The 24,665-nt window shown below is 42.8% G+C and overlaps 1 protein-coding gene and 1 long non-coding RNA gene across 2 annotated transcripts in view; one reads left to right on the forward strand and one right to left on the reverse strand.

Moving 5' to 3' along the window:
- Positions 1-24,665, forward strand: part of LOC146971400 (uncharacterized) — a 204,266-nt gene that overhangs the window by 146,022 nt on the left and 33,579 nt on the right. The window lies entirely within an intron of this gene.
- LOC146971402 (butyrophilin-like protein 2) lies at positions 7,487-16,931 on the reverse strand. Its single transcript, XM_085801763.1, has 4 exons — positions 16,860-16,931; positions 9,920-10,261; positions 9,789-9,821; positions 7,487-7,887 (listed from the first exon to the last, which is right to left on the reverse strand). Exons 1-4 carry the CDS (start codon positions 16,918-16,920, stop codon positions 7,487-7,489), a joined length of 837 nt encoding a protein of 278 aa, XP_085657889.1. The 5' UTR covers positions 16,921-16,931.

Below are 24,665 nucleotides of genomic sequence, written 5' to 3' on the forward strand. Positions count from 1 at the left end.
GTACACATTGCAACAGTCAGCGTGTGAGGCTGCATGGACAGTGTGTTAGGAGTTGCTCTCTCTACACATCCCACATCAATAACATCCCACGCACAGCCTTTTTCCACCTCCGCAATATCTCCAGACTCCGCCCCTCCCTCACCCAGCACTCCACCGAAATCCTCATAAATGCCCTGGTCACTTCCCGCTTGGATTATTGTAACTCCCTCCTCACCGGTCTACCACAGAAACTCATCCACCATCTACAAACTATCCAGAACACCGCCGCCAGAATCATCACCCGTACCAAGTCCTCGAATCATATCACACTAGTCCTCATGCAACTCCACTGGCTCCCTGTTCATCACCGTATACATTACAAGCTCCTTCTGCTAACATTCAAAGCTCTCCATAACCAGGCCCTGCTGTATCTCTCTAATATGCTTCACCCTTATATCCCACCCCGTTCACTCCACTCCTCATCTGCCGCCCTGCTTTCCACCCCCCCTTTTTACTTACCACACTTGGCGCTCGCACTTTAAAGCAGAAGTAAGCGATCCGGTCGTTTTGGCTAACTTTCTGTCAGCCGATGGCGTTAGCAGTCCCCGCCCTCGTCCCGACATCACCACATTCACGCGCATCCCTTGGCTGCACACACAGAGAGGACCGCCCCTTTATGCCGTTCTCTCTCCTCATTGGATAAAGGTTGTAGGATACAAGGAAAGTTTTCTCCTCGGCTTACAGCAGAGCGACTGACAGACCCGTGTTTCGGACCAAACACTCTATATAAATGATTGCCATCAGAAGATACGTCTATGTAAGACTTATATGCGTTGAGGACTGTAGCCTCTACATGGGGCGGCCACGCACCGCCCCTAAGACTTATATTAACACAAATATTTCACTTACTTCTGCTTTGAGCTGTTCTGTGCCTAGTCTCTAGAATTCACTCCCACTACACATACGCACTCTGGACTCCATCGACACCTTCAAATCCCACCTCAAAACACACCTTTTTAAGTTATCCTACTCCCTGTAACACTCTGTCCCCTAACCGTTTCATCCCACTTTATCTATTTTTCTAGCCACATTGTATTGTCTTTGTATGTATTTATATTATGTGCTATTGTATTTCATACCTGTTTTGTTTTTTGTTTTGTTTCTTACATGTAAGGTGACCTTGGGTTTTAGAAAGGCGCCAACAAATAAAATGTATTTTTTTTTTCTTTTTTTTTCAGTTAAACATTATAATGGTGCGATTACCTTCATTTCTGCTGTAAAAAATTATCAATATTATATTGTTAAAATTAAATTTCATGGTAGGAGGTCGACCACAAACATTGTCCCTGCACAGTCCAATATGCAGCGTTTGATTAAATCGCTGTCATTTAGTGTTTAGAAAATATCTCCGATCTCTCTGTCTTTCTGCCATTTCCTTATCTGCTTAGGAAACTCTTAGGCCTCTTAAAAAAGTCCTCCTCCCTCCAGTTTGCCATCCTAGGAGCTCTCATAAGGGCTGAGATGCTTTGTGAATAACTTTTTATCTTTACATGGTCCTAGTCTTCACTTTAAGGAGAAATTCTAAGATTTTCCTTAGAATTACGTCACTAAGAGATACTTTTTTTCTTGGATTCTTTGTGAATACAGGCCCAAATGTTTATAAAGCTTGTTACAGATCACCTGTGGGTCTGGAGTAGTCGGTGATTCAACCATAAACACTAGTTACAGCAGGTAGACTCCACCTCACCCACACAGGGATATGGGGTTTCTAAAAGGAGGAGGAGGGCGGGCCCTGGGCGGCTGATCTTGAAGTCCCTCTGCTTATCCTTGACATTTACAGGCCACATTTCTGTCGGATGTGCTGTGTGGATGTTGAGTGATGACAGTTGCTGCTGATCTTTGGCCTTTTCCTGTCTTTCTCAACATGGCAGGTCCTACAGTGAGACTACAAGTAGAGCTGCTTTAAAGAGACAAAGTCAAGAACTGATCCCTTTGTAGCAGCAGAACTAGATCTTTGTAGTGCTGCGGCAGAAGTAAGCTAAATATTTGTGTTAATATAAGTCTTAAATAGTTCTATCTTCCGACGGCAATCACTTATATAGAGTGTTTGGTCTGAAACACGGGTCTGTCAGTCACTCTGCTCTGCTGTAAGCCGAGGAGAAAACTTTCCTTGTATCCTACAACCTTTATCCAATGAGGAGAGAGAACGGCATAAAGGGGCGGTCCTCTCTGTGTGTGCAGCCAAGGGATGCGCGTGTATGTGGTGACGTAGGGACGAGGGCGGGGACTGCTAACTCCATCGGCTGACAGGAAGTTAGCCAGAACAACCGGATCGCTTACTTCTGCTGAGAGTTAAAAAGATCCGGTCTGGCACACGACATGTCCAACTCCTCACAGAAAGCAAATATACGATCATCACATCATGAAATGATACAGATACACACACAAAAAAAATCACACAGTTTAAGGTGTTAATGGCATAAAATGGTTAACAAAGGCTTCACACCTATCAATTCTGATCAGTGCTCATCAATATTGAGTCTGCAGACTGTGCATCTGTAGCTTCAGTAACGTCCTCTTGTCTTCATCCATTGTCCATCAGCTCCTTCACCTCCATCTTCTTTCTGGTCCAAAGTCAGATTCTTTCAATAATCACAAATCGATCAACAGACCAATCAGACTGATTGATCAGCCACCAGAGGAGTTGGATCAGTGGAGCTGCTTCTGTTCCTCATCTCCACTGTTTCAGCTCTGACCAGAGTTCTCCCTGTAGATGAAACAGAAGACAGTGAGACAGAGACAAACAACCAGAGACAAACAAACAACCAGAGACAAACAAACAACTCTGACCTTTGACCCAGAGAAACATTGCTGTCCTTCTCAGTAAGTATCCGTCCTTGTTGTAGACTCTGCAGATGTATCTTCCTGTGTCTGTCCCTGTGGGCTGTTTTAGGGTCAGACTGAGGTCTCCAGTCCTCAGCAGGTCTTCATTCATCTCTGTTCGACCTCTGTAAACCTGGTGCTGTTCTTCAGAACCGGTCTCATACACATGGACCTTCATCTTCCTGTTGAATCCGTACCACCACTCCACTTTGACGTCTTCAGACAGGTCACCTCTGGTTTTGAAGAGCAGCTGGACCGACTCCGCCCCCTCCTCCACCTGTTGGACTGAGAGACAGCAAATCACATGATGATGTCATCAGACAGCAGCAGCAGGTTTTAATCTCTTTACTGAAGGATCACAGAGCTGTAGAGGAACCTGAAGGACAGAACCAAACCAGATATTGAAGGTGTTGGACATGATCAGAGTTTTGTTTTGTCTCCTCTATCTTTTCTCTGTCACGTTGACATGTGGATGAAAACTGTCCACTGAAGAGAAGAAGAAGACTTCTCCTGTGTCCGTCCTCAGTGTCTCAAACTGTAGGGCTGGGCAATATGGGAAAAAAATGTTATCACAATATATTTTTCGATCTCGATTCTTATCACGATATTCTAGTTTTTGCAGATGCTACCAGTGTGAGGGACATCCTAAAGCTTGAAGAAACAAGAGATTCACTGAAACTTTATAATAAAAAAAAACAATAAAAAAACCTTCCAATAATGAGCACAAAATGTTTTTGTTAAAGGGATATGTCAACTTTTTTTTTTTTTTTACGTGTCTTGCCTCACTCCCGAGTCCATGACAAGCAGATAGACACCATCCTTTCGACTGTGCGTGCAATAACAAGGGAGATAGAGTCGTATCGCCCGTAATTAACTCAGCTCAAACGCTGGAAGTGTATCGGTAGTGGTAGCCTGCCTCCACCTAAAGTCATCAGAGACACTCTTCAGCAACTCTAAACGGAAAGCAAAGATGGTTTATTTTGGTTCAAGCTAGCTACATCGAGGGTAGGTTAGCTTCCTATTTCAAAGTAAAAGCACTTCTATCGTCATGGTTTTCTGTATGTAAAGGGCAACAGGTGTTTTATTTTGTGAAAGTAACCGGAAGTAACCGGAAGTGCGTTGGTCACAACAGCTAGCTTGAGTAGCGCCGAATTCGTCCGAACAAAATTGTAAACAGCTGGTATTTAGACAAATTAACGACACACTGCTGATCTAAACGGCAACTTTCTCACCTAAAAATGTTTGAAATGTGGATAAAGTGATATATTTATAGATAGAGTTTAGAGCTAAAAATGAAATCAGCTTCTGACTGCTGATTTCAGCTCGGGTAGGAGGTAGGCTATACACTTCCAGCGTTTGAGCTAAGCTAATTACGGGCGATACGGCTCTATCTCCCCTGTTTATGCACACACAGTCGAAAGGATGGCGTCTATCTGCTTGTCATGGACTTGGGAGTGAGGCAAGACACGAAAAAAAATGTTGGCGTATCCCTTTAATTAATTGATTAATGTTGAACACTATTGATCAGGATCAGTGGCTGGTTTGGTCAGAGGAACAGACAGAGTGAGGACGTCACAGCAGAGACAGTTGGACAGGAAGTCCTCACAGTAAACAGGAGATAACCTGTTTGACACCATTTAACTCTACAGGAAACAGGAAATAAAATAAACAGGTGGATAAACAAATAACACAATTAATGAAAGATTTTCACAATAAAAGCTCTGCAGTGTTGTGCATGCACACACATACACACAAACATCCTACCTCTTCCAAGCCACCAGGTGACACCAAGAACAACAGTCTGTAGAGTCATGAGAATATAGAGAAGGATGGCTTCATCTGTCAGAAAGTACTCTTCTGTGGATGAGACGAACAGAAACAACTTTATTTTAATGTTTGTTCTGTAACTTTCAATGATTTTTAAAATATGTTAGTATGTGATGTTGGATGTTGTTTATGCATTTGTGTCTATTTTGGACTATACATGGCTTTTATTCTTCTTCCTCATGACGTTTTTTGATTACAAATGGGTTCCCACTGACTATTGATAGATATCACGTGACGTCACACAGCGTTCGCAGCCGGTCACAGCGCCATCTTGGGTACCGACTTCCAAAGGCAGTCTATGGGCTGTGACCTTATACATCCATGGCTGTGACATCAAATCTCACAAAAATAGTGGATAAACCTTTTTTTATTACATGGCACTATTGAATGTCGTATTCCGATAATTTATTGATATTTCTGATATTTATTTACATCTTGATTTTGCATTTAACAGTCTGTTATTCCTGTTTAACAGATCGTTGCTAAGTAAATACACTAGGTAGGGACGCCGCTCTGATCAGCGCAGCACAGAAAAGAGAAACGATGCAGGATATTTACTTTCTGTTTCATTTTTTACCGTCATTAAACAGCTTGGGAGACATGTACGCCAAGGGAGGCTGCCTCACTCTACTGAGTGTGAGCGGCACGTACGTTCACGTTGCTTTCGTGAATTGTAAACACACAGACGCCCCCTCGGTTTTAGCGTCCAGCAGTTTAGCGGCTAATTCAACAGCAGTGATGGATAACTGTACCGGGGAGGCTCAACATGAGCTTCATTTGAGGAATAAACGGCAGCTTTTATCTGACGGGAGGCCGACGCCTGAGCTACGGTAGCTAACAGTTAGCAGCTAGCAGGTTTTTACCTACTTTTCCTCTCTCTCTCCCTCCCTCCCCCCTTTCTTATCGCACACACACGGCCCAGGTTGTCTGTCATATCTGTTGTAAACCTTGTAATAACAGCTTGTTGAGTACAGTTAACATTATTGTTGCCTCGGTTTGAGTGTGGATTAATTGTTAACGGTTTGTTTAATGTGAGTGGTGGTCATCGCGTCCTGATGAGTTGGGTTTTAATAACAGCTGATAACGTAACTGTGTAGATGGTGTGGATTGTGATGAGAAGGTGTTGCACATATTTTAAGACTTATCTGTGCAAACCATTGTGCAAAACCTGTTTGTTGTGACTTTTTGCGTGATAAGATGATTTGCCGAATTCTTCTTCCATTCCTGCAGCCTTTTGTCTCAATGTTAACGGTGGCAAAATGTCCAGATATTTTATTACTTTATGAAAATAAATGTCTGTGAGTTAAAAAGAAGTGGGCTACGCATTTCTCATTTGATTTGGCTTTTCGTGTATTTGGAGGAGAGACAGAGCGAGCGAGAGAGAGAGAGAGAGAGAGAGAGAGACGAGGAGGTCCGCTGGGTGAGCTAGATTAACTTTTAACGGGAGAGAGAGCGGCGCACCGCGCTGTCAAAGCTCGTCTCAGCAGAAATGGTGTGTGCTTTCAAGGCAAGGCCATCAAAATGAGAAATATCCATATCCAAACTACATCAGGCAGCAGTCATTTCTGGTCAGAGGATGTGGCTGCACTGATCTTAATAGAGGTTAACTCAGTGTTCGGTACCCAGCATGGCGGCGGCCAGGTGGAACGCACCGTGACGTCACCTACTGTTAAGTATCTATACACGTATATGTATGTGATTGTGTGTTTATCTTAGCCCATTTTTGGTTGTCGAATAATAGTGTATGATGTTTAGGGTTGCCACCTTACCACCTTTCAAATGTTGTATCAACACAATTGAAAAACTTCTATTTTGCAATCTGTTTGAAAATCTTCACAAAGGGCTACTTGTTTGAACCTAAAAAATTAAGTTGCAACATCCATATTAAATAGGCTATAGTTATTTTTCATAGGCCTTTATCCTATGTGCAGAGGCTGTCACAGGCATGTTACTGATTCCTCACAATAATTATTAACAGTGATTTATGTGTACATCAAATTAAAATGCATCTGCACAAAATATTTTGAAATAATCTAATAATAAAAACACTGTACTAACATTCAGACCAGACCATTGAGAGACCATCTGCACATGTTGGCCTACCACTGAGGAGCTAAGGAGCAGCCACTGTCATTACGTTGCTTTTGTTGTGCTTTCGTAAATGAATTGAAAGACTTGACAATAGAAGACAACCAAGGTGCTAGATCAGGGGTGTCAAACTCATTTTAGTTCAGGGGCTACAAACAGCAGAATTTGATCTCAAGTGGGCCGGATCAGTAAAATAATAGCATGATAACCTATAAATAAAAATAACCTTTAATTTTTCCTTTTGTTTAAGTACATTATAAAGATATTTCTATAGTTAATGAACTATCCTTTTACAAAACATGCTATGAACAACCTGACATGTAGCCTATTGATAAAAATATGTGCAATTTCAAATTTTCACACTTGGCAAATTCATCCTGAGGGCCGGATTGGACCCTCTGCCGGGCCAGTTTTGGCCCACGGACCGCATGTTTGACACCCCTGTGCTAGATGATAACAGCCCTCTGGCTCTTTGGACTGTAACAGCTGATCACACCTCAGCCACCTCAGTTTGTGTGCAATTAAACTGTGATATTAGAGTGTGCGGGCATACCCTCTTTTTTTCTATGACATTTTTTATTGCCCTGCACCTCAAGACAGCCTGATGTGCGTATAAAAACCCTTGCTTTTCAGAAACAACAACGTAACCTTTACATGACCTCTGTGACACTGGTCCAAAGTCCAACCAGATCTGACCTCAGACCTGTATCTACAGCTCTGACTTTTGACCTCTGACCTGTATCCTGTGTGTAGGTGTTGGTATGTGTTGCTGACCTTTGACCTTCAGCTGTATGTTTCTCAGTGTTTGTTCATGTCCAAATGCTGAGATGATGCAGGCGTAGTTTCCGCTGTCATAGACGTGGAGGTCCGTCAGAGTGAGACTGAGGTCTCCAGTGGTCAGAGCGTCAGTCTTCATGGACGTTCTGCTCCAGTAAACCTGGTTCTGGTCTATGAGGTCGTCACCCAGCTGGTCTCTCTGGTGGACGGTTGAAGGACGGAGGTTGTTGCGTCTCCACGTCACTGTGGGGTTTCTGGGTAAAGGAGAGTCCTCACAGGGCAGAAGGACCGACCACCCACTGGAGACCTCCACAGTGTCTCCATGCCAGGACACTGAGGACAAAGACAAGAACATAGATCAGTGATGTCCTCACATCAGAGGAGATCTCCACACAGAAGATGAATATAAGACCACTGTTAATTTATATTTAAACGGTGCTCCACTTTAAGACTTGTCTTGGCATAAAAAGCCAAAAAAATAAATATATATATATATATATGTATATATATATAATGGTCAGTAAACTTGCGCAAAATGTTATGTGATTAATGCATTGTGTGAATGTGTTCTTTGTAAGCTATTTTATTAAGTTTGGTAGGCTATATGACACTAAGTTCGTGGCTTACTGGAGCTGTGTGGAGCGGAGAGGGACACACACACACACTACACACCCTGTGTGTTCTTAAACCCTTTATAAAGAAGGACATTATAAACAACAGCAGCAGCCGCAAACAGGAGAACCAGGAGAGCCAACTGAACCAGCAGAACCTCGCCCCAGCCTTGATGCGACACAATTAACAACATGAGTTGTAACATAAACAATAAAACAATGCATTTTATCAATTCATAACCTCTGACAAACATATACTAACCCCCTGTCTTCTTCATTTCTCTATATTTTCTGAGACCAACAAAAACACCAAAACCCAGGAGAGCCAGGGGCATCAGGAGACTCAGCAGAACCAGTAGAACAATGATCCAGACTGGATGAGGTTCTGTAATTGACATAAACAACATGTTAGTGTTGTTGTCAGTCGACAGTGAAGTGAGTTCCTCCACACTGCAAAAACTCAAATATCTTACCAAGAATATTTGTCTTATTTCTAGTCAAAATTTAATTTCTAGACAAAACAAATATATAAAATAGGACTCACTCATCACATAAAAAGTATCTTGTTTTTAGACACCTTTTACTTCTTTCAATCATTTTCACTTGAAATAAGTAGAAAAATCTGATAGTGGAGCAAGTTTTTCTTTCTTATTACAAGCAGAAAAAACTTGCTTCCACTGGCAGATTTTTCTACTTATTTCAAGTGAATATTTGTTTGAAACAAGCAAAAATGATCTAAAAACAAGTTAATTTTTTAGGTGATGAGTCTTATTTTAAGTGGAAAGAGATTAGTTTGGATTAGAAATGAGACATTTTGACAAGAAATAAGACAGATGTTCTTGGAAAGATTTTTAGTTTTTGCAGTGAATCAGCATGAATGATCCAAACAGAGACTCAAAGCCTTGGTCATGTGTCAGAGGATGAGGCTCATCACACAGTCACTGTGAAGCTCATCACTCACACACACCACAGGTTCACTACACACTGACTCGGACAGCTGCTCTGACTGGACTCAAGTCGTCCTCAGCTTCGTGCTCTGTCGTCATAGTAACCAGGCAGAGACCTGATGGTTCTGATGAGTGGTCGTCTACAGAGCTGCTCCTCCATATGATCTCAAGGAGGAGGGACACACACACACACACACACACACACACACACACACACACACACATACACACACACACACATATACCCACTGGGTCCTTAATCCCTTTACCATAAACGATAAAGCCAAAAGCAACAGTAGCAGCTCCGGCCACAGAGAACAGGAGAACCATGAGAATAAGAGGAACCATGATCCAGACTTGAAGACATTCTGTAGTCAACACAAACAAGAACATGAGATTCTCATATTGATAAATAATAAAACATTAAAACACAATTTCTGATAAATTCACAGCAGAGTTCAACTCTACTCTGACCTCTGACCTCAATCTACAGCTCTGATCACATTGACTTAAATTAATTTTCTGGACATTTCAATGTGCCAACAACATGAGCTACACACACACACACACACACACACACACACACACTCCCTGCCTCCTTCGTCCTTCTTCCCTTCATACATGTTGTAAATCACACCAAGAGCAAAAAACACTAAGTGGATTAGACCAATGGTACCAATGACAATGTAGGGCATGTTTACAGGACGTTCTGTAATCGACACAAACAACAACATGAGATTAAAACAGCACTATAAACAATAATGTGAAACATTAAAACACATTTCTGATGAGTCCATGACCTCTGACCTTTGACCCACAGTGTCACTTGACTCTGACTCTCCTCTTGACCCCTCTCTCTGAGGATGCAGGTGTAGCTGCCACTGTCTCTGGTGGTGAGTCTCCTCAGAGTGAGGCTGAGGTCTCCGGTCCTCAGAGCGTCAGTCCTCATGGACGTCCGTCCTCTGTAGTCCTGGTTCTGGTCTTTGAGTTCGTCTCCGTCCGGCTGACGCTGGTGGACGGTTGAAGGACGGAGGTCGGAGCGGCTCCACATCACTGAAGGCTCGTCCAGGTCAAAGGTAGGAAAGCTACAGGGCAGCAGGACAGACTCCTCCCCCTCATATGTCTCCACAGCTGAGGCATGCTGGGAAACTGAGGACACAGACAGAGGTGAGCCAGAAACCAGAAGATAATTAGACCCTCTGATGAAGATCCAGTGTTTGACCTGGAGCTGCAGTTAGTCTCATCAACACAGACTCAGACACCACAGACCTGAGGAACCAATCCTGCCCACCTGTGGGGACAGCTTGTTAGTAAGAGTTACAGTTTTTTTCAGTTGCTTAAGCATTATTTTTGAAAACTGGGCCTGGTTTGTCAAAATACTACACACAATTAGCAGAATTAGCTAAATGAAACACTCTCACTTTCAAAAAAATATACACTTACTATACACTCTATAATATAGAAACACATGACTTAATTCAGTTTGAACCAGTTACACACTGTTGTGCTTAAAGGGATAGTTCAACATTTTGGCAAATTGGCCCATTGCCATAATCGCTATAGTCACAGCAGTAGGTTTGTTACCTTTAATTGTCGGTGCAAGCTATTTTTAGAACGGTGGAGCAGAGCAGTGAGCTGCTCAGAGCTACGCTACGGAGGCTCATGGGATTTCTTGGTTTCTTTCTCATCAAACTCATCAAATACACAATCCAACAACTTCAAAACGCTCTGGTGGACAAGTTGTGACCTGCACATTCACCACACTATGAGACGATAACAGAACGTTACGAAACAGAGCCGTTTTCGAGGTAAATGCAGACACTGCTTGCTGAAAAATTGTCCCCGAAGGCAACGCGCATCAGCGGTTTTGCATGAATTTGCCTCTAAAACAACTCCGTCTCGTAACATTCTGTTACTATCTCATAGCGTGGTGAAGCTGGAGGTATGTCTGCTGCAGGCACTGAAGTCACACCCACTTGCGGAGCTTTGTCAAATTTCAACTGTCAATCAAATACCACTCAATCAAAGACCTCTTGTATAGAAGCACAGAAAGGATGCTGGAGCACATGGTCAATTTTGGTGACGTTTTGACATTGAGTCTTCTTCAGGGCAAACTTTTTATGAATGCAATTTTTATGAATGACAAAATTAAACAGGGTGCCTGCGCCTCTGTTTGGAGGAGCCGGAGAGCCACATCATCAAAAACAGCTAATGTGATACCACAGAGCACAATTAACACTAGAACCGCCAACATTCCAGCTGGCTGTGCCTCTCCGTACCATCTTCAACCTGAGCCTGCAGTCATGTAGGATCCCCCTTCTCTGGAAGACCTCGTGCCTGGTGCCAGTTCCCAAAGTGGCGAGGCCAGCAGGAATCAGTGACTACAGACCAGTAGCCCTGACTTCCCATATTATGAAGACTCTGGAGAGACTACTACTTCGCCGCTTTCGACCTCAAGTACAGCATTCTGTGGACCCCTTGCAGTTTGCATACCGGGAGAACATTGGGGTGGACGATGCAATCATCTACATGTTGCATCGGATTTACTCTTACCTGGATGAACCTGGGCGATATGTGAGACTGCTGTTTCTAGACTTTTCCAGTGCCTTTGACACAATTCAACCTAGTATTCTGAGAGGAAAGCTGGAGAAGATGGGTGTAGATCCAACCATCATCTTGTGGGTATATAACTATCTTACAGAGCGGCCACAGTATGTGAGGCTGGGGAATTGCATGTCAGACACAGTGGTGAGCAGTGTAGGAGTACCACAAGGTACTGTGCTCTCACCTTACCTCTTCACACTTTTCACTGCAGATTTCACATCTACATCTGAATCTTGCCATGTTCAGAAGTACTCTGACGACACGGCCATAGTGGCATGTGTGAAGAAGGGACAGGAAGATGAATACAGGGACCTGGCGGGGGCGTTCACAGACTGGTGCAACAAGAACAACTTGTTGCTTAATACATCAAAGACCAAAGAAATTATTATTGACTTTGGCAGGTCCAAAAGATCCTTACGGCCTGTGACTGTGGATGGGGTGGACATTGAGAGGGTTCAGTCATACAAGTACCTTGGAGTACACCTTGATGACAAGCTGGACTGGTCCGTACACACAAATGATGTGTACAAAAAGACACAAAGCAGGCTCTTCTTTTTAAGAATACTCAGGTCTTTTGATGTCTGTAATGTAATGCTGCGAATGTTTTATCAGTCTGTCATTGCAAGTGTTACATTCTTTGCTATTGTCTGCTGGGGTAACAACATCAAGGTCAGGGACAGGAACAGACTAGACAGGCTCATCAAAAAATGTAGCTCTGTGATGGGGGAGGGAGCGGAGCTGGTAGAGGCTGTGGTTAAGTGGAGGATGGGGTGTAAGATGAAGACCATCCTGGGTGACCCCCAACACCCTCTACACAAAACCCTCTCAGGTCAGAGGAGCAGCCGCAGCAAAAGGCTCATCTCCCTGACCTGCAGAACTGAAAGATTTAAGAGATCATTTGTTCCTGCTGCAATCGTTTTATATAACACTTGTTAAAATGTTTTTTTTTGTGTTCATCTTTTTTTTTGTGTCATTGTTGTGTGAGCTACTGGACTAACTTGAATTTCCCTGCTAGGGATGAATAAAGTATTCTCTATCTATCTATCTATCTATCTATCTATCTATCTATCTATCTATCTATCTATCTATCTATCTATCTATCTATCTATCTATCTATCTATCTATCTATCTATCTATCTATCTATCTATCTATCTATCTATCTATCTATCTATCTATCTATGTACTCCTAGAACCGCCAAGAGGTCATTTTGACCTCCATTCATTCTAATGCAAAAATGGTAAATGGACTGCATTTATATAGCCATATACATTATATAGCCAGCCAGACACACGGCTCAAAACACTTTATAGCAATGCTTCACATTCATATACACACATACTTTACAAAAAATAACAATAGTCGTTGCTAGGCAACCAATATAGACGACTCATTAATTTTCTATTTTTCGAACAGTGGTGTATATAAAAATTTTCAAAATTGTTACAAATTTCTGAATTCATGTCCATTTCTCATGAGAGCAAGGGACTGTCACTGTTATGTTCAATGTTTATGAGTAATGTTCATTTGTTATCTGTTTGATACTGTGTTTAACTGTTTGACAACTTTCTAATATCTGAACTCGTGTTGTGTTGTGGGATGAGGTCAAAATGACTAACTAACTAAATAACTAACTATCTAACTAACTAACTGACAAACTGAGTGACTAAATGGACATTATTTAGCCCAGATTGCAGTGATTGGAAAATCTATTTTATACATTTTTATATACACACACTGTTCGAAAAATAGAAAAATAAAGAGTCGTCTATATTGGTTGCCTAGCAACGACTATTGTTATTCTTTTGTAAAGTATGTGTGTGTGTGTGTATATGAATGTGAAGCATTACTATAAAGTGTTTTGAGCTGTGTGTCTGGCTGGCTATATAATATATATGGTTATATAAATGCAGTCCATTTACCATTTTTGCATTAGAATGAATGGAGGTCAAAATGACCTCTTGGCGGTTCTAGGTAAAATCACAATTTTTTTCGTCCTCTTTTATACTAGAATCATGAAAACACATAGGATGATGTAGAACACACTTTTAGGAAAAGTCATCGACTGGGAGACATAGGGTTTCTACGCAAACAGAGTTAGGGTGCACTCACACTAGGCAATCGTACCGTGCCCAAGCACGTTTGCCCCCTAAAGTCCGGATTCTATTGCTGGTGTGAGTGCAAGCGTTCCGTGCCTGAGCACGGTACACTTCCCTGGCCCGGCACGGTTGGGAGAGGTGTGCTTGGGCACGGTACGCTTGGCCAGGAATGCGCACACGTAATGTGCTGCGGGCTCGTTCTCCACCACGTGTCTGCAACCGCATGTAAACAACAGTCACTTAACGATTACGTCGCGCCGTAAACATCGCTAGTTAACGTCGCTTTGATTAAACTTCAAGATAACCATGACAACCGGTCAAAGCGCCGTTCTTTCAGCAGTCAGAGCGCATCCGCTGTGTTGTTATATCAATGTGATGACGTTTGTGTCGGAGGCAACCGTGCTTGAGCACACTTGGGTTCGAGGTAGTGTGAGTGCGGGCCAGCGGGGGACAGGGGAGGGGGGGCATTCGGGCTTCAGCACGGCACGGATCAACTGGCCCTAGTGTGAGTGCGCCCTTACATGCATTTTAAGAAGCGAGAGAGGTCAAAATGACCTCACGGCGGTTCTAGTGTTAAAGTAACAGTCTAATGCAAATGTTACAAATACATCACAATGTAGAGATAATACAATACAAAATAAAGTACACAAAAGCCATGTATAAGGCACCAGTTATAAAAAACAACACAAGTTAATTTCTTCATTGAGACAATAAGGCTCAATGGTGTTGAGTGTAAAAATCCAAAAGGCTTCCCTCTGCAGAAGCTTTCTGATGATGTCGCCACCTCATGATTGCGGGGGAATTCTTTCGATCCCCCGGAATTTCAAAGTTGCTACAGAGCTGCGTAAGGTTCTTGGTGCGAATGGCATTTTTATGATCAGCAATTCTGGCTTTCAGGTAGGAATGGATACTGAATTCTGTACTTTTATTGGTACTGACCGAATTCCCACCAAAGTGCTGAGCTTCGATTCACGTGAAGTCAAACGGTACCACACTTCGGTACCTGAATGCACCTTTGTGTCGTGTGCTTCATAGAGAGTGGATACGGTCTATGGAACTCTGCCTATCGCAAATAGACTATCTCTCTCTCTCTGAAATGAGAAGCAGTACTGGAGGAGCGGGAGAGTTTCACACAGAACTTTCTGATGGTTGTAGGAGTCTTTCCATGTTTCTCCCTCTGCCACAGTAAAAAGGGAATGTTTACATTTTTTTAGACAAGGTCTCATAAACTATTCATTTCTTCTTCTTTTTTTCATTGAATGACTATTTGATTATTTGAAAATCATTGCCCATCCCTAAAACATAAAATACTCTTAAAAGCTGAGGAGTTGTCATGTTGTTGAGAAACAAATATTAAAAATTCAGAAGTATTGACTATTTTTTTTGCAAACAAAATAACTTTAATTACCACACATACACACAAAAAGTGCTGAAAACGACCTCCAATTGAGATCACATTAAAAAATGTGATAGGTTTCGATTTCCAGCTATGGTCATATGTCCTTGATATAACATGGGAGAGTGATAGTGAAACCTGTAGATCACCTGAGTTGACGTGAACTCCACTCTGTGAGTCAGAGCAATAAACAGTTAGAGTAAAAAGCAAAATATTTATCAACAACCTGCTCAAACTACAGAAACGCAAACACATGAGATATTTTACTATGATAACAGATATAGATGTACTGCTGCTTCATCCCTCTCACTGCAGGTAGTAACTAATGCAGTCTAACATGTTTTAGAGAGGCATGATCATCTTTACTTTGAGACTGTAGAGACTGAGTGAGTCTCTGAGCATCATAGCCACAAAACTGGAGCAGGGCAGAGGTGGTGTGTGGTGTGGTTATCTGGCAACCTCGAGTCTGGGGGCAGGGGAAGGGAAACAACGCGCTGCAGTGTTTTGAATTTGACTGCAGCAACAGCTTTGCCCACAGTCTAACATACAGCTCCTTTAAAGGACATGCCCGTGCACGGGTGTGTGAATGATTTTATGTCTGAGGAGTTGGAGCAGTGACTGCAGCGGTTGAAACCTACAGGTGGAGGTAGGAGCCAGGGGGGTGCGCGGCTGTCAGAATGAACAAGGCCATCCTTGAGATTGATGTACACGTCTAAAGGTGATAAGTGGAGGCTGTGTAGAGATGCCTTTTAAAGAGGGATCCCTTTTGATAATGTTCCTCTATAGATGAATGAGAAAACCCCCTGGCTTTGAAGCATTCATTCATAGAGCTTGGCTTTTCACAGAAGTCTGTTTGCTCTTAACTCATTGAGTGCTGCGCTCCTTTCCAAAGTTTTAGTCAAGTGTACCAGCAATTTAGACCATTTTTGACAATATTTGTAGAGCCACAGTGTATTCTATATTATTGTCACCAACACATACTGTGGCTCATTTGAAAGATGAAACTTTATGCTTCAAATGGCCACAAACCGTTTGTTTCTACGTGCCTCTGTTCCTGAGAAAACTCAAGCTAAACATGGCCGGTTTTCACTAAAATCCCTGCTTTTTTTCTAGAAAAGGAGATAGAGCGTCTTTTATGAAGGCTGCTCTGTTTGTGCCTGTCGCTCTTCTGACACTTGCATTTCTGGATCAAAGGGCTCGTGTAAGATAAATATATACAACAATTGTTGTTCTATTCACAAAACCACCATCGGGGGCGGGGTGGGCGCCACTAAACAACAATAACACCGACGCACCGTGCCGTGCCACAGCCTCTCGCCGCGGAATGTGATGGTCTCTCGGCCAAATCAGGTCGGGAACACCGGCCCCACCGGTGGTCGCGGTCCTTCTGTGGTACGGGTCGGTGGTGCCGGCCTTCTTTGGCCCAGAGACCATCACATTTTACCGCGGGAGGACACGGTGTTGCTCCAGATGAAGACTGGGCGGGACTGTCGGCTGAGAGCTTCTTGTTCAGCTCCGAGCTGCTGGAGCTAAGCTTTAGTTTACCTCGATCAATCACAGTATCAGGTCACCACCTCTCAAACATGGCGCTCACAGTCCGAGTCTGTGTGTAATTTATTGAAATTAAATAGGATGGAAGTTTTTCTCACCATACAGCAGCGTCACAAACTCCGCAAACATCTTCATCTTCTCTACAAACCAAAGTCCCATTAAAGCTGCTTCTTCCTGGAGGGAATGACAGTTAAAACCAGACTGGACCAGAACACTGCAGTGACAAACAGACTAACCCCCCAACAGGAAGTGGAGACAGACCGACTTCCACAGGGCGTCAACTGACAGAGAAGACTGGTGTTGCCCAGCAACTAATTTATTTCCTGTTGAGTTAATGACACACTTTTCATCAGGTCCCTGTCACAAAGTGTAATCTCCACCCATGATTATAAATTCAGTGTTAAAAAATAATTTGAATGAATTTGTTGAGGATGTGGAACAAAATGTAAAATCAACATTGAATTCTACTGACCAAAAGACTCACAAGGCTGTTAATAGGCTACATGTACCCTATTTTTGTATACTGTATGGTTAAATACCTGAAACACCTTTCATCCAGTCAGTTCCACATGGTTTCAAGTTAAAAACTGTGACTTACTGCAGATGTTGATTGACACCTATAGTAGCCAATTAGTGTGGAATGTAGGGTGGAGTGAGTATAGTTGTGTACAGTTGAAACACCTTTAATATCTTGCCCATGCTGCAAGGCTGAGCTGCCATTTTTACTCAGCACATACATATTAGCATCCTCTTTGGTGGTGGAAAATTTGAGGAATGTTAGCATCTCCAATCAAAAGATATCTGCAAGTCTTTTTACTGAGGTAAGAATTTGACTTTACCGTGTCCCTTCGACAATGAATAGCTTATTGTCCTTTTGTGACCATCATAACTTAAATCATTGCAAATGTTATTTTGTGACCTAAAATCTCACATATGCTAACATGCTATCCTAGCATGTTAGCTCACTGCACAATCTAAAGAAATACACAAAGTGGTTAGCAGGGTGCAGTTGAGACACAATGTCTCAACTGTACCAGTGATAGAGTTCTATTACATCACATGCTGTTATGTAAGTTGTGCAGCGTAACAATAACATGTTATAAGTCATAATAAGACCACAAACAGAGAAAATGAAAATGAAAATTTAATATTTGTGATACTTGAACAGTATTATATTAATGGACATTTTTTTAACCATGAAAGATAGAAGGATAATTTAGCATGTGGTGTAATAGACAAGGTGGTAGAACGGGTACAGTTGATACAGCCTTAATGGGATGTGTAGCCCAGCCTACTTCAGAGTTAAGAAATAAAAAGACATGCAGTGTGTGTGTGTGTGTGTGTGTGTGTGTGTGTGTGTGTGTGTGTGCGTGTGCGTGTGTTAGCTACGTTGTGTAGCCTGTATGGACTTTTTGTTTATGTTTGTATTCTTGTGCTATACCTATTGCAGGGTGCCCCGCTTTAGAGCTAGGACCACAAATAGGGGAGTGCCAGCACAGGGCTTAGAGAGGGCCTCAGAAGTGGTGCAGGAAGGGAGGTCAATTAGGAGTGTAGCAAAGGAATTTTGCATTCCTGTTCCTTCACTTGCCAAGTGGCACCGGAAGCATCCAGGGGAAACCCTTAGCCATCTACGACCTGCCACAGTTGCTGAACAACATCTAGCCCCTGGCAGCGTCACCTCTGAATGTAAAAAAGGGCTTCTCAAGCACTGGCATCTGGCCATACAAAGCAGACATTTTCATTTTCATGATTTTCTCCCTGCATCAGTCACTGACCAGCCCCTTCCAGAAGCATCTCTCCCTGAGCCACCCACTGCCGCCCCCACAACATCTGGGCCATCTGTTGCCTCCCTTACAACGGCCGGACCATCCATGGTCAACCTCAGTCCACCTGAGCTGTTCTCTGCCTCCCTCACATCAGCCGAACCATCAACTGGCATCCTGCCATCGTCCACTGCTCTTCCTAGGCCTGTCATAACCATAAACTCTGAGGGTGTTCAGGAAGTGACCCTCACATTAGTTGATGTTCCTCTGTCTATACAAGAGGAGGAAACTACCACTGAAGTAAGAACAATTTATTTTAATAAATAGTATGCTTGTCCAATTCTTGTCCAAACTTATTCATTTATGATGAATATAAATATTCATAAGTGTGTTTCTGTGTTGTGCGTGTGTTTTCCTGTTCACCAGGAGCCTGTTCCAGACTTTTAGCCTGAAATAATCAGGCCTCACCCGAAAGCTGGCCCCAGAAAGGTCAATCGTCAGCAGCGGAGGAAAAGGATCAGCACCATTCTCACAGATACCCCTGAAAAGACGGCCCTTGAAGAGGAGAAGAAAGACTCCTCCTTGAAGGTGAAAAGAAAGATTCTGGCGGAAAAGAAGGAAGAAGGGAAAAAAAAGAAGAAGGGAAAAAAAAGAAGAAAAGCGCAGAAGACACCCAATGCCTGGTGTGTGAGGAGTGGTTTTCAAGGTCAAAGCAATGGGTGTCGAGCTCCAGATGTGGCATGTGGTCTCATGTAGAGTGCACAGATGGCAACCAAAGTTACACATGCCATCACTGTGAGGGGTGAATTAATGATAATGTTTTTGCGTGTTTAGTTCTGTGTTTACAATAATATTCCATTGTTTTTAATTTCAGTAAAAGAGGAATGAATTTATTGAAATATCTTGTCAAATTGTAATTTTTCTAAAAGTTTATTGCATTTGCAATTGATGTTCAGTTATTATTAACTCTTTCGCGTTGACGAGTTAACTCGTCACAGCCTGCCGAACGTTCACGACCATTGACGAGTTAACTCGCCAAAACCGTTTTTTTTTTTTTTTACAGATTATGATAATAGACACTCTCAGGTACCCTGTTTGTGAATATGGTAGTCCTCTGATATGTAAAACTGTTTTAAACTACAATCAAATCATAATGTTTTTTTATAAACTGTGTGATTTTGGTTTTGTTTGAGTAATCGGTCTCCTTGAATGCTGCTCTGGGGACAGCGTGCAGCGTGCTGTGCGGCTGTCGGCTACAGTATTGCGACTTTCTCGCTAAATCTGGCGACTTTCCAAACCCTCTTGGCGATTTTTGTTTGTTTGTTTTTTTGACAAAAGCGACTGGCGACAAATCTGGCGACTTTTTTCGATGCTGTTACAAACGTTTCTGGTTTGGAGACTCGAACCTGAAAGCACATTATCACTGCTGTTTTCACCGTGCAGCGAGCACTGTGCAGCGGGTGCTGTGAGCCGCCGCCCCCGCCCCGAAGCACTCAGCGGCGGCCAGTCACACAGGAGTGTCACGGAGCTGTCTCCATTGCGGCCAGAGACCCGCACCGCTGCACTCCACACTGCCACACCCCCCAGATTGCCTACAAAAATACTTATTTAGCCGTAGAAATGATCTGGGAGACATGCCACACTGCAGAGTACCGGTAAAATGAGCGGATTGCCACTTGACACAAAAGTGCATTTTTCTCTGAAACTAGAGCGGGAGCTCCGTTTTTGGAGAAACCGAGCTCTCTTCTTCTCCTTCATACTCACGAACGAAACGGCGGAAAACCTCGCAGTTTTTTCAAGGAGCACGTTGGAAAGTCACTCTTAAACCACGTGAAAGCCGTTTGTTTCTAGGTGATGTACAGAGTTCGCTTCGACAAATAGCCAAAAACATGTGGTCCGGAACGGATGTGATGAGCAATTAGTATGGTCGCGAAAGAGTTAATGGGTTTCAATGGGTGTCTCAACTGTACCATGGTCCCGTCTCAACCATACCCCATACGTGTACAGTTGAGAGGGTAAAAATGCACCTCATGTTTATGACCTGATTGTGGAAAAAATAAACAAATAATAAATGATATTCATCAATAATAACTTAGTATACAAACAAATTAAACAGCATGTGAAAAATCACTTATCACTCTGGAAACGACCGGTAGACCTTGGCTCAATCCAGGGGGGCGGGATGAAGGCTGTCTTTCAAACTGCCTCTGCACGCAATAGGGTAATCAGAGCAAAGAGCAGGATGACGTTAGTAGGACAAGCCAATTAAAATGTATGTCGTCATCACGTTAAGCCCGCCCAACGACTCTCTAAACAGATAGAGCGCTGTGATTGGTGAACACAATCGGTGTTCGAGACTCAAAAAGTTCCTATGGCTCGTTTCTAGACCCACCTACGGAGCAAATATTTTTGCTGCCGCTAGGGTGCGTCTAGATTTCTAGGCTAGGTTTTTTGCAATATCTGTTCAAAAATGGAAAAGAAAAAAGTGTCTCAAACGTACTCGGTCTACCCTACGTCACACACCACCTGTCGGACAGTTAAGTAAAGTTGGAAAGATTCAAACATCCTCACCCCTGCTGCCAAAACTGCTATTTGTGTAATCCTATTTCGTCCAAAAACATGGTGTAACTGTGACGATTATGGACTTTTTTGCACGTATTTTGAACGATGAAGAGATCGTTGTTTTACAAAGTGTACGGGAGTTCACACAACAGAAAATAAATAAAATACAGTGTTGGCCCACACTCTGAAACCAGCTAACAGGCCCAGTGTAACCGGTCTGCGTTGTGTTGTGTTGTTGAGGAAAGAAGGACCACAGTTCTCTTTTTCGGCCAGCAGGGGGACATTTATTCTGCGTACAGCAATATTATTGTTAGTACAGCACAGCACTCTTGTTCTCAGTCTCACACACCTCTCTTCTCATCAGCCATTTTTCGGACTGGATGTATAACTCCTAATCTCATTCTCATGGTCATAATACAATCACCAAACAACCCCCCCAAGACCCACTGGCAATATTTTAGTAAGTAAATAAGAACACATATGAACATAACACCAAAAGGGTGAATAAGAAACGTGAAATCATCACAAACGCAATAAAAGAAATACACAAAAGCAAATGGGAGCTCACCTGCGTACAGCAATATTATTGTTAGTACAGCACAGCACTCTTCTTCTCAGTCTCACACACCTCTAGAGGAGGGGAGGAATAACAACTGCATGAGAGACTAGGCATTAGACTCACGACCGTCACTCAGAGCACCGTGCAAAATACACTCACAACTGCACACATAACATACCCATTCACTCAAGTTTAGCTCAAAAAACCATGGCATTAAAACCGCCTGGTTAAAACACAAAGAAAACATACATTTCACAGTATCAACAAATATTTTAAGCACTAGCACGTTTTACCCCTACCTCTTCTCATCAGCCATTTTTCGGACTGAGAGAAACGGCGCAACGTGCACAGGATGTTGACGGAAAGGAAAGGTTACGTTACCAAAATAAAACTAACAAAATAAAAGCCCCCAAAACCGAATATTAAAGAAAAACATGTATTAAAACTAAAAGTTGTAATATAAAGTGATTTTTGGTGAAATGAAATGAAAAGAACCCATCGGTTACACCAGCACCAGAGTGCTCTCATGGGGGAAAGAAAGGAGGGTTACGTGCTAAACTCGTCGGCTCTGCTGAAGTTGGCTTCATTTTGGTAATGTTGCTATCAGGATGCCCAGCATATTCCTCCTCAATGTCCGGTCTCTGGTAAACAACATGAATGAACTGCGACAGGATCACGTTTTTAAAAGGATCCTGGACTGTCATGATGTTTATAATGAGCATGTTTAACAGCAACGTCAGTCACGCTGTTTCCAAAGCCACACCGACTTCAGCAGAGATGTGAGTTTAAAGTGAAATTCCGGCGTAAGTGTAAACCATGGTCAAACACACCGTAACACCGAGTTAGACCCCCCCTCGAGAGATCAATTTGCCCGACCGCTACATTCACGAGATCCACCAACTTCAGCAAATACCGCATTATCGCCACACACGGCGCTGTCCGGATCCACTGTCTGACCGCAACCAAAACGCCACCATTTGCCCAAAATAATGCTCAGAACTGCACCAAATGTCATCAATAGTACACACAGGGTCCCAGCACGTAGTACGAGTTGTCAAACATCTGCTAGCTTTGCCTGTTTTCTTTAGCAAGGAGATGCAACTCAACTCACCTACTTCTCCTCCGGGAGCCGCTCGTTGGTGAGGAAGCCCTGACGAGTCGATCACCGAGTGCACCGGAGTTCCGCAGCTCAATCAACAATTACCTCATGGAAATACAATCAGAGTTTTTTTTTTTTTTATCTTGCATATCACTTTATAACTATTATTATCGAGTGCTGGCCACGATATAGGCGCAAATGAGCATTTTTAAGAGCTGCGGAACTCCGGTGCACTCGGTGATCGACTCGTCAGGGCTTCCTCACCAACGAGCGGCTCCCGGAGGAGAAGTAGGTGAGTTGAGTTGCATCTCCTTGCTAAAGAAAACAGGCAAAGCTAGCAGATGTTTGACAACTCGTACTACGTGCTGGGACCCTGTGTGTACTATTGATGACATTTGGTGCAGTTCTGAGCATTATTTTGGGCAAATGGTGGCGTTTTGGTTGCGGTCAGACAGTGGATCCGGACAGCGCCGTGTGTGGCGATAATGCGGTATTTGCTGAAGTTGGTGGATCTCGTGAATGTAGCGGTCGGGCAAATTGATCTCTCGAGGGGGGGGTCTAACTCGGTGTTATGGTGTGTTTGACCATGGTTTACACTTACGCCGGAATTTCACTTTAAGTACAGTTTCAGTGTTAGCCTACAGATTTAACAGTGGCTCCTGTCATTACTTTATTTTCAAAATATCACCATGTTGCTTGCCCTACTCACAAACAAAACCTATTTTAAATGGTGTATTTTTTCTAAGGTATTCTGCATAAGTATTAATGGTTCAGAGGCTGTAGTCTGGACTGTAGAGCAGAGAAAGCTGCTCAGTTTTAATATAGCCTAGAGGCCTACATACTTTGTGCAATTTCAACAATTAAAATATCAAATTGTGCAGCTTTTTCTGGACAAGAGCGGCATTACTTTTCTCATTTCAACTATTTATACTTTTCCAAATATTTAACTTTTACTGATGTTTTTGTCCCATTACATTGAAACAGTCTTCAAACTCTGAAACTACTGGTCCTACTTTGAACCTCATTTGCTTCCACATAGGCCTACTTTTACCTACAGACTTAATTCAAATTCTGAGTTGTAGACAAACTTCTAATGTATTCATCCTGTGTACAACTTTTTCATAGCTTGTACCATTTTTGAGATAAATCCTTTAAAAGCACATGAGGATTTCTGACAAATTTCACACTTTTCAATGAGTGTGTATGGCGTTGGGTCAGAGTGGGTGACATCATCGTAGAGTGCAGGAGCCGGTTGCACCACCTCTCACTAAGTGTTTACTAACCTTAGTAAATGTGTAAGTGTTTACTAAATCAAGATTTAGTCATTACTAAATTAAAATGGGTTGCACCAGTTTTACTAGGAATCACGTAGAGCTAGTAATTACTAAGTGTTTACTATATATTTACACCTACCCTAGGGGTTGTGTAACTGTTTACTAGTTAGCTACAGTTAGTCGACACAGGATCAAAGCCAACTGAAAAAAACAACAACGACTAGCTTATAACGGCTCATTTAGAGAGGTTTGCTTTACAAAACAGAGAACCTGCCATTAGGAAAAGGCTTTTGAGAGACAGAGTCCACAATTTAGATGTATCCACACCACTTTCCGGAGAACGACGCTGGGTGTCGCCATGACACTCCATTCATTACATTTTAGATTAGCTGGGCTAACCGTTAGCTGTTAGCCGTTAGCAGTGTCTTAAATAACTCATGACAGCCCATGAAAAAAATATTTTTCCCAGCGGATATCCTAGTTACAACATGACTGAGCTAACTGGAGTAACGTCATGTCGTGTCCGACAACGGGAGGGTTTTGACAGCTGACGTGTAGTTTGCTGCTGCTGTTGTTAGCTGTCAGCAGCAGCGAAGCTAACGGCTACGATAGCCATGACTAGTTGCAGAGGCGTGCACACAGAAGTG

The sequence above is a fragment of the Trachurus japonicus genome, chromosome 16, assembly GCF_045865225.1.
Source record: "Trachurus japonicus isolate A0001 chromosome 16, Traja_1.0".
Lineage (NCBI taxonomy): Eukaryota > Metazoa > Chordata > Actinopteri > Carangiformes > Carangidae > Trachurus > Trachurus japonicus.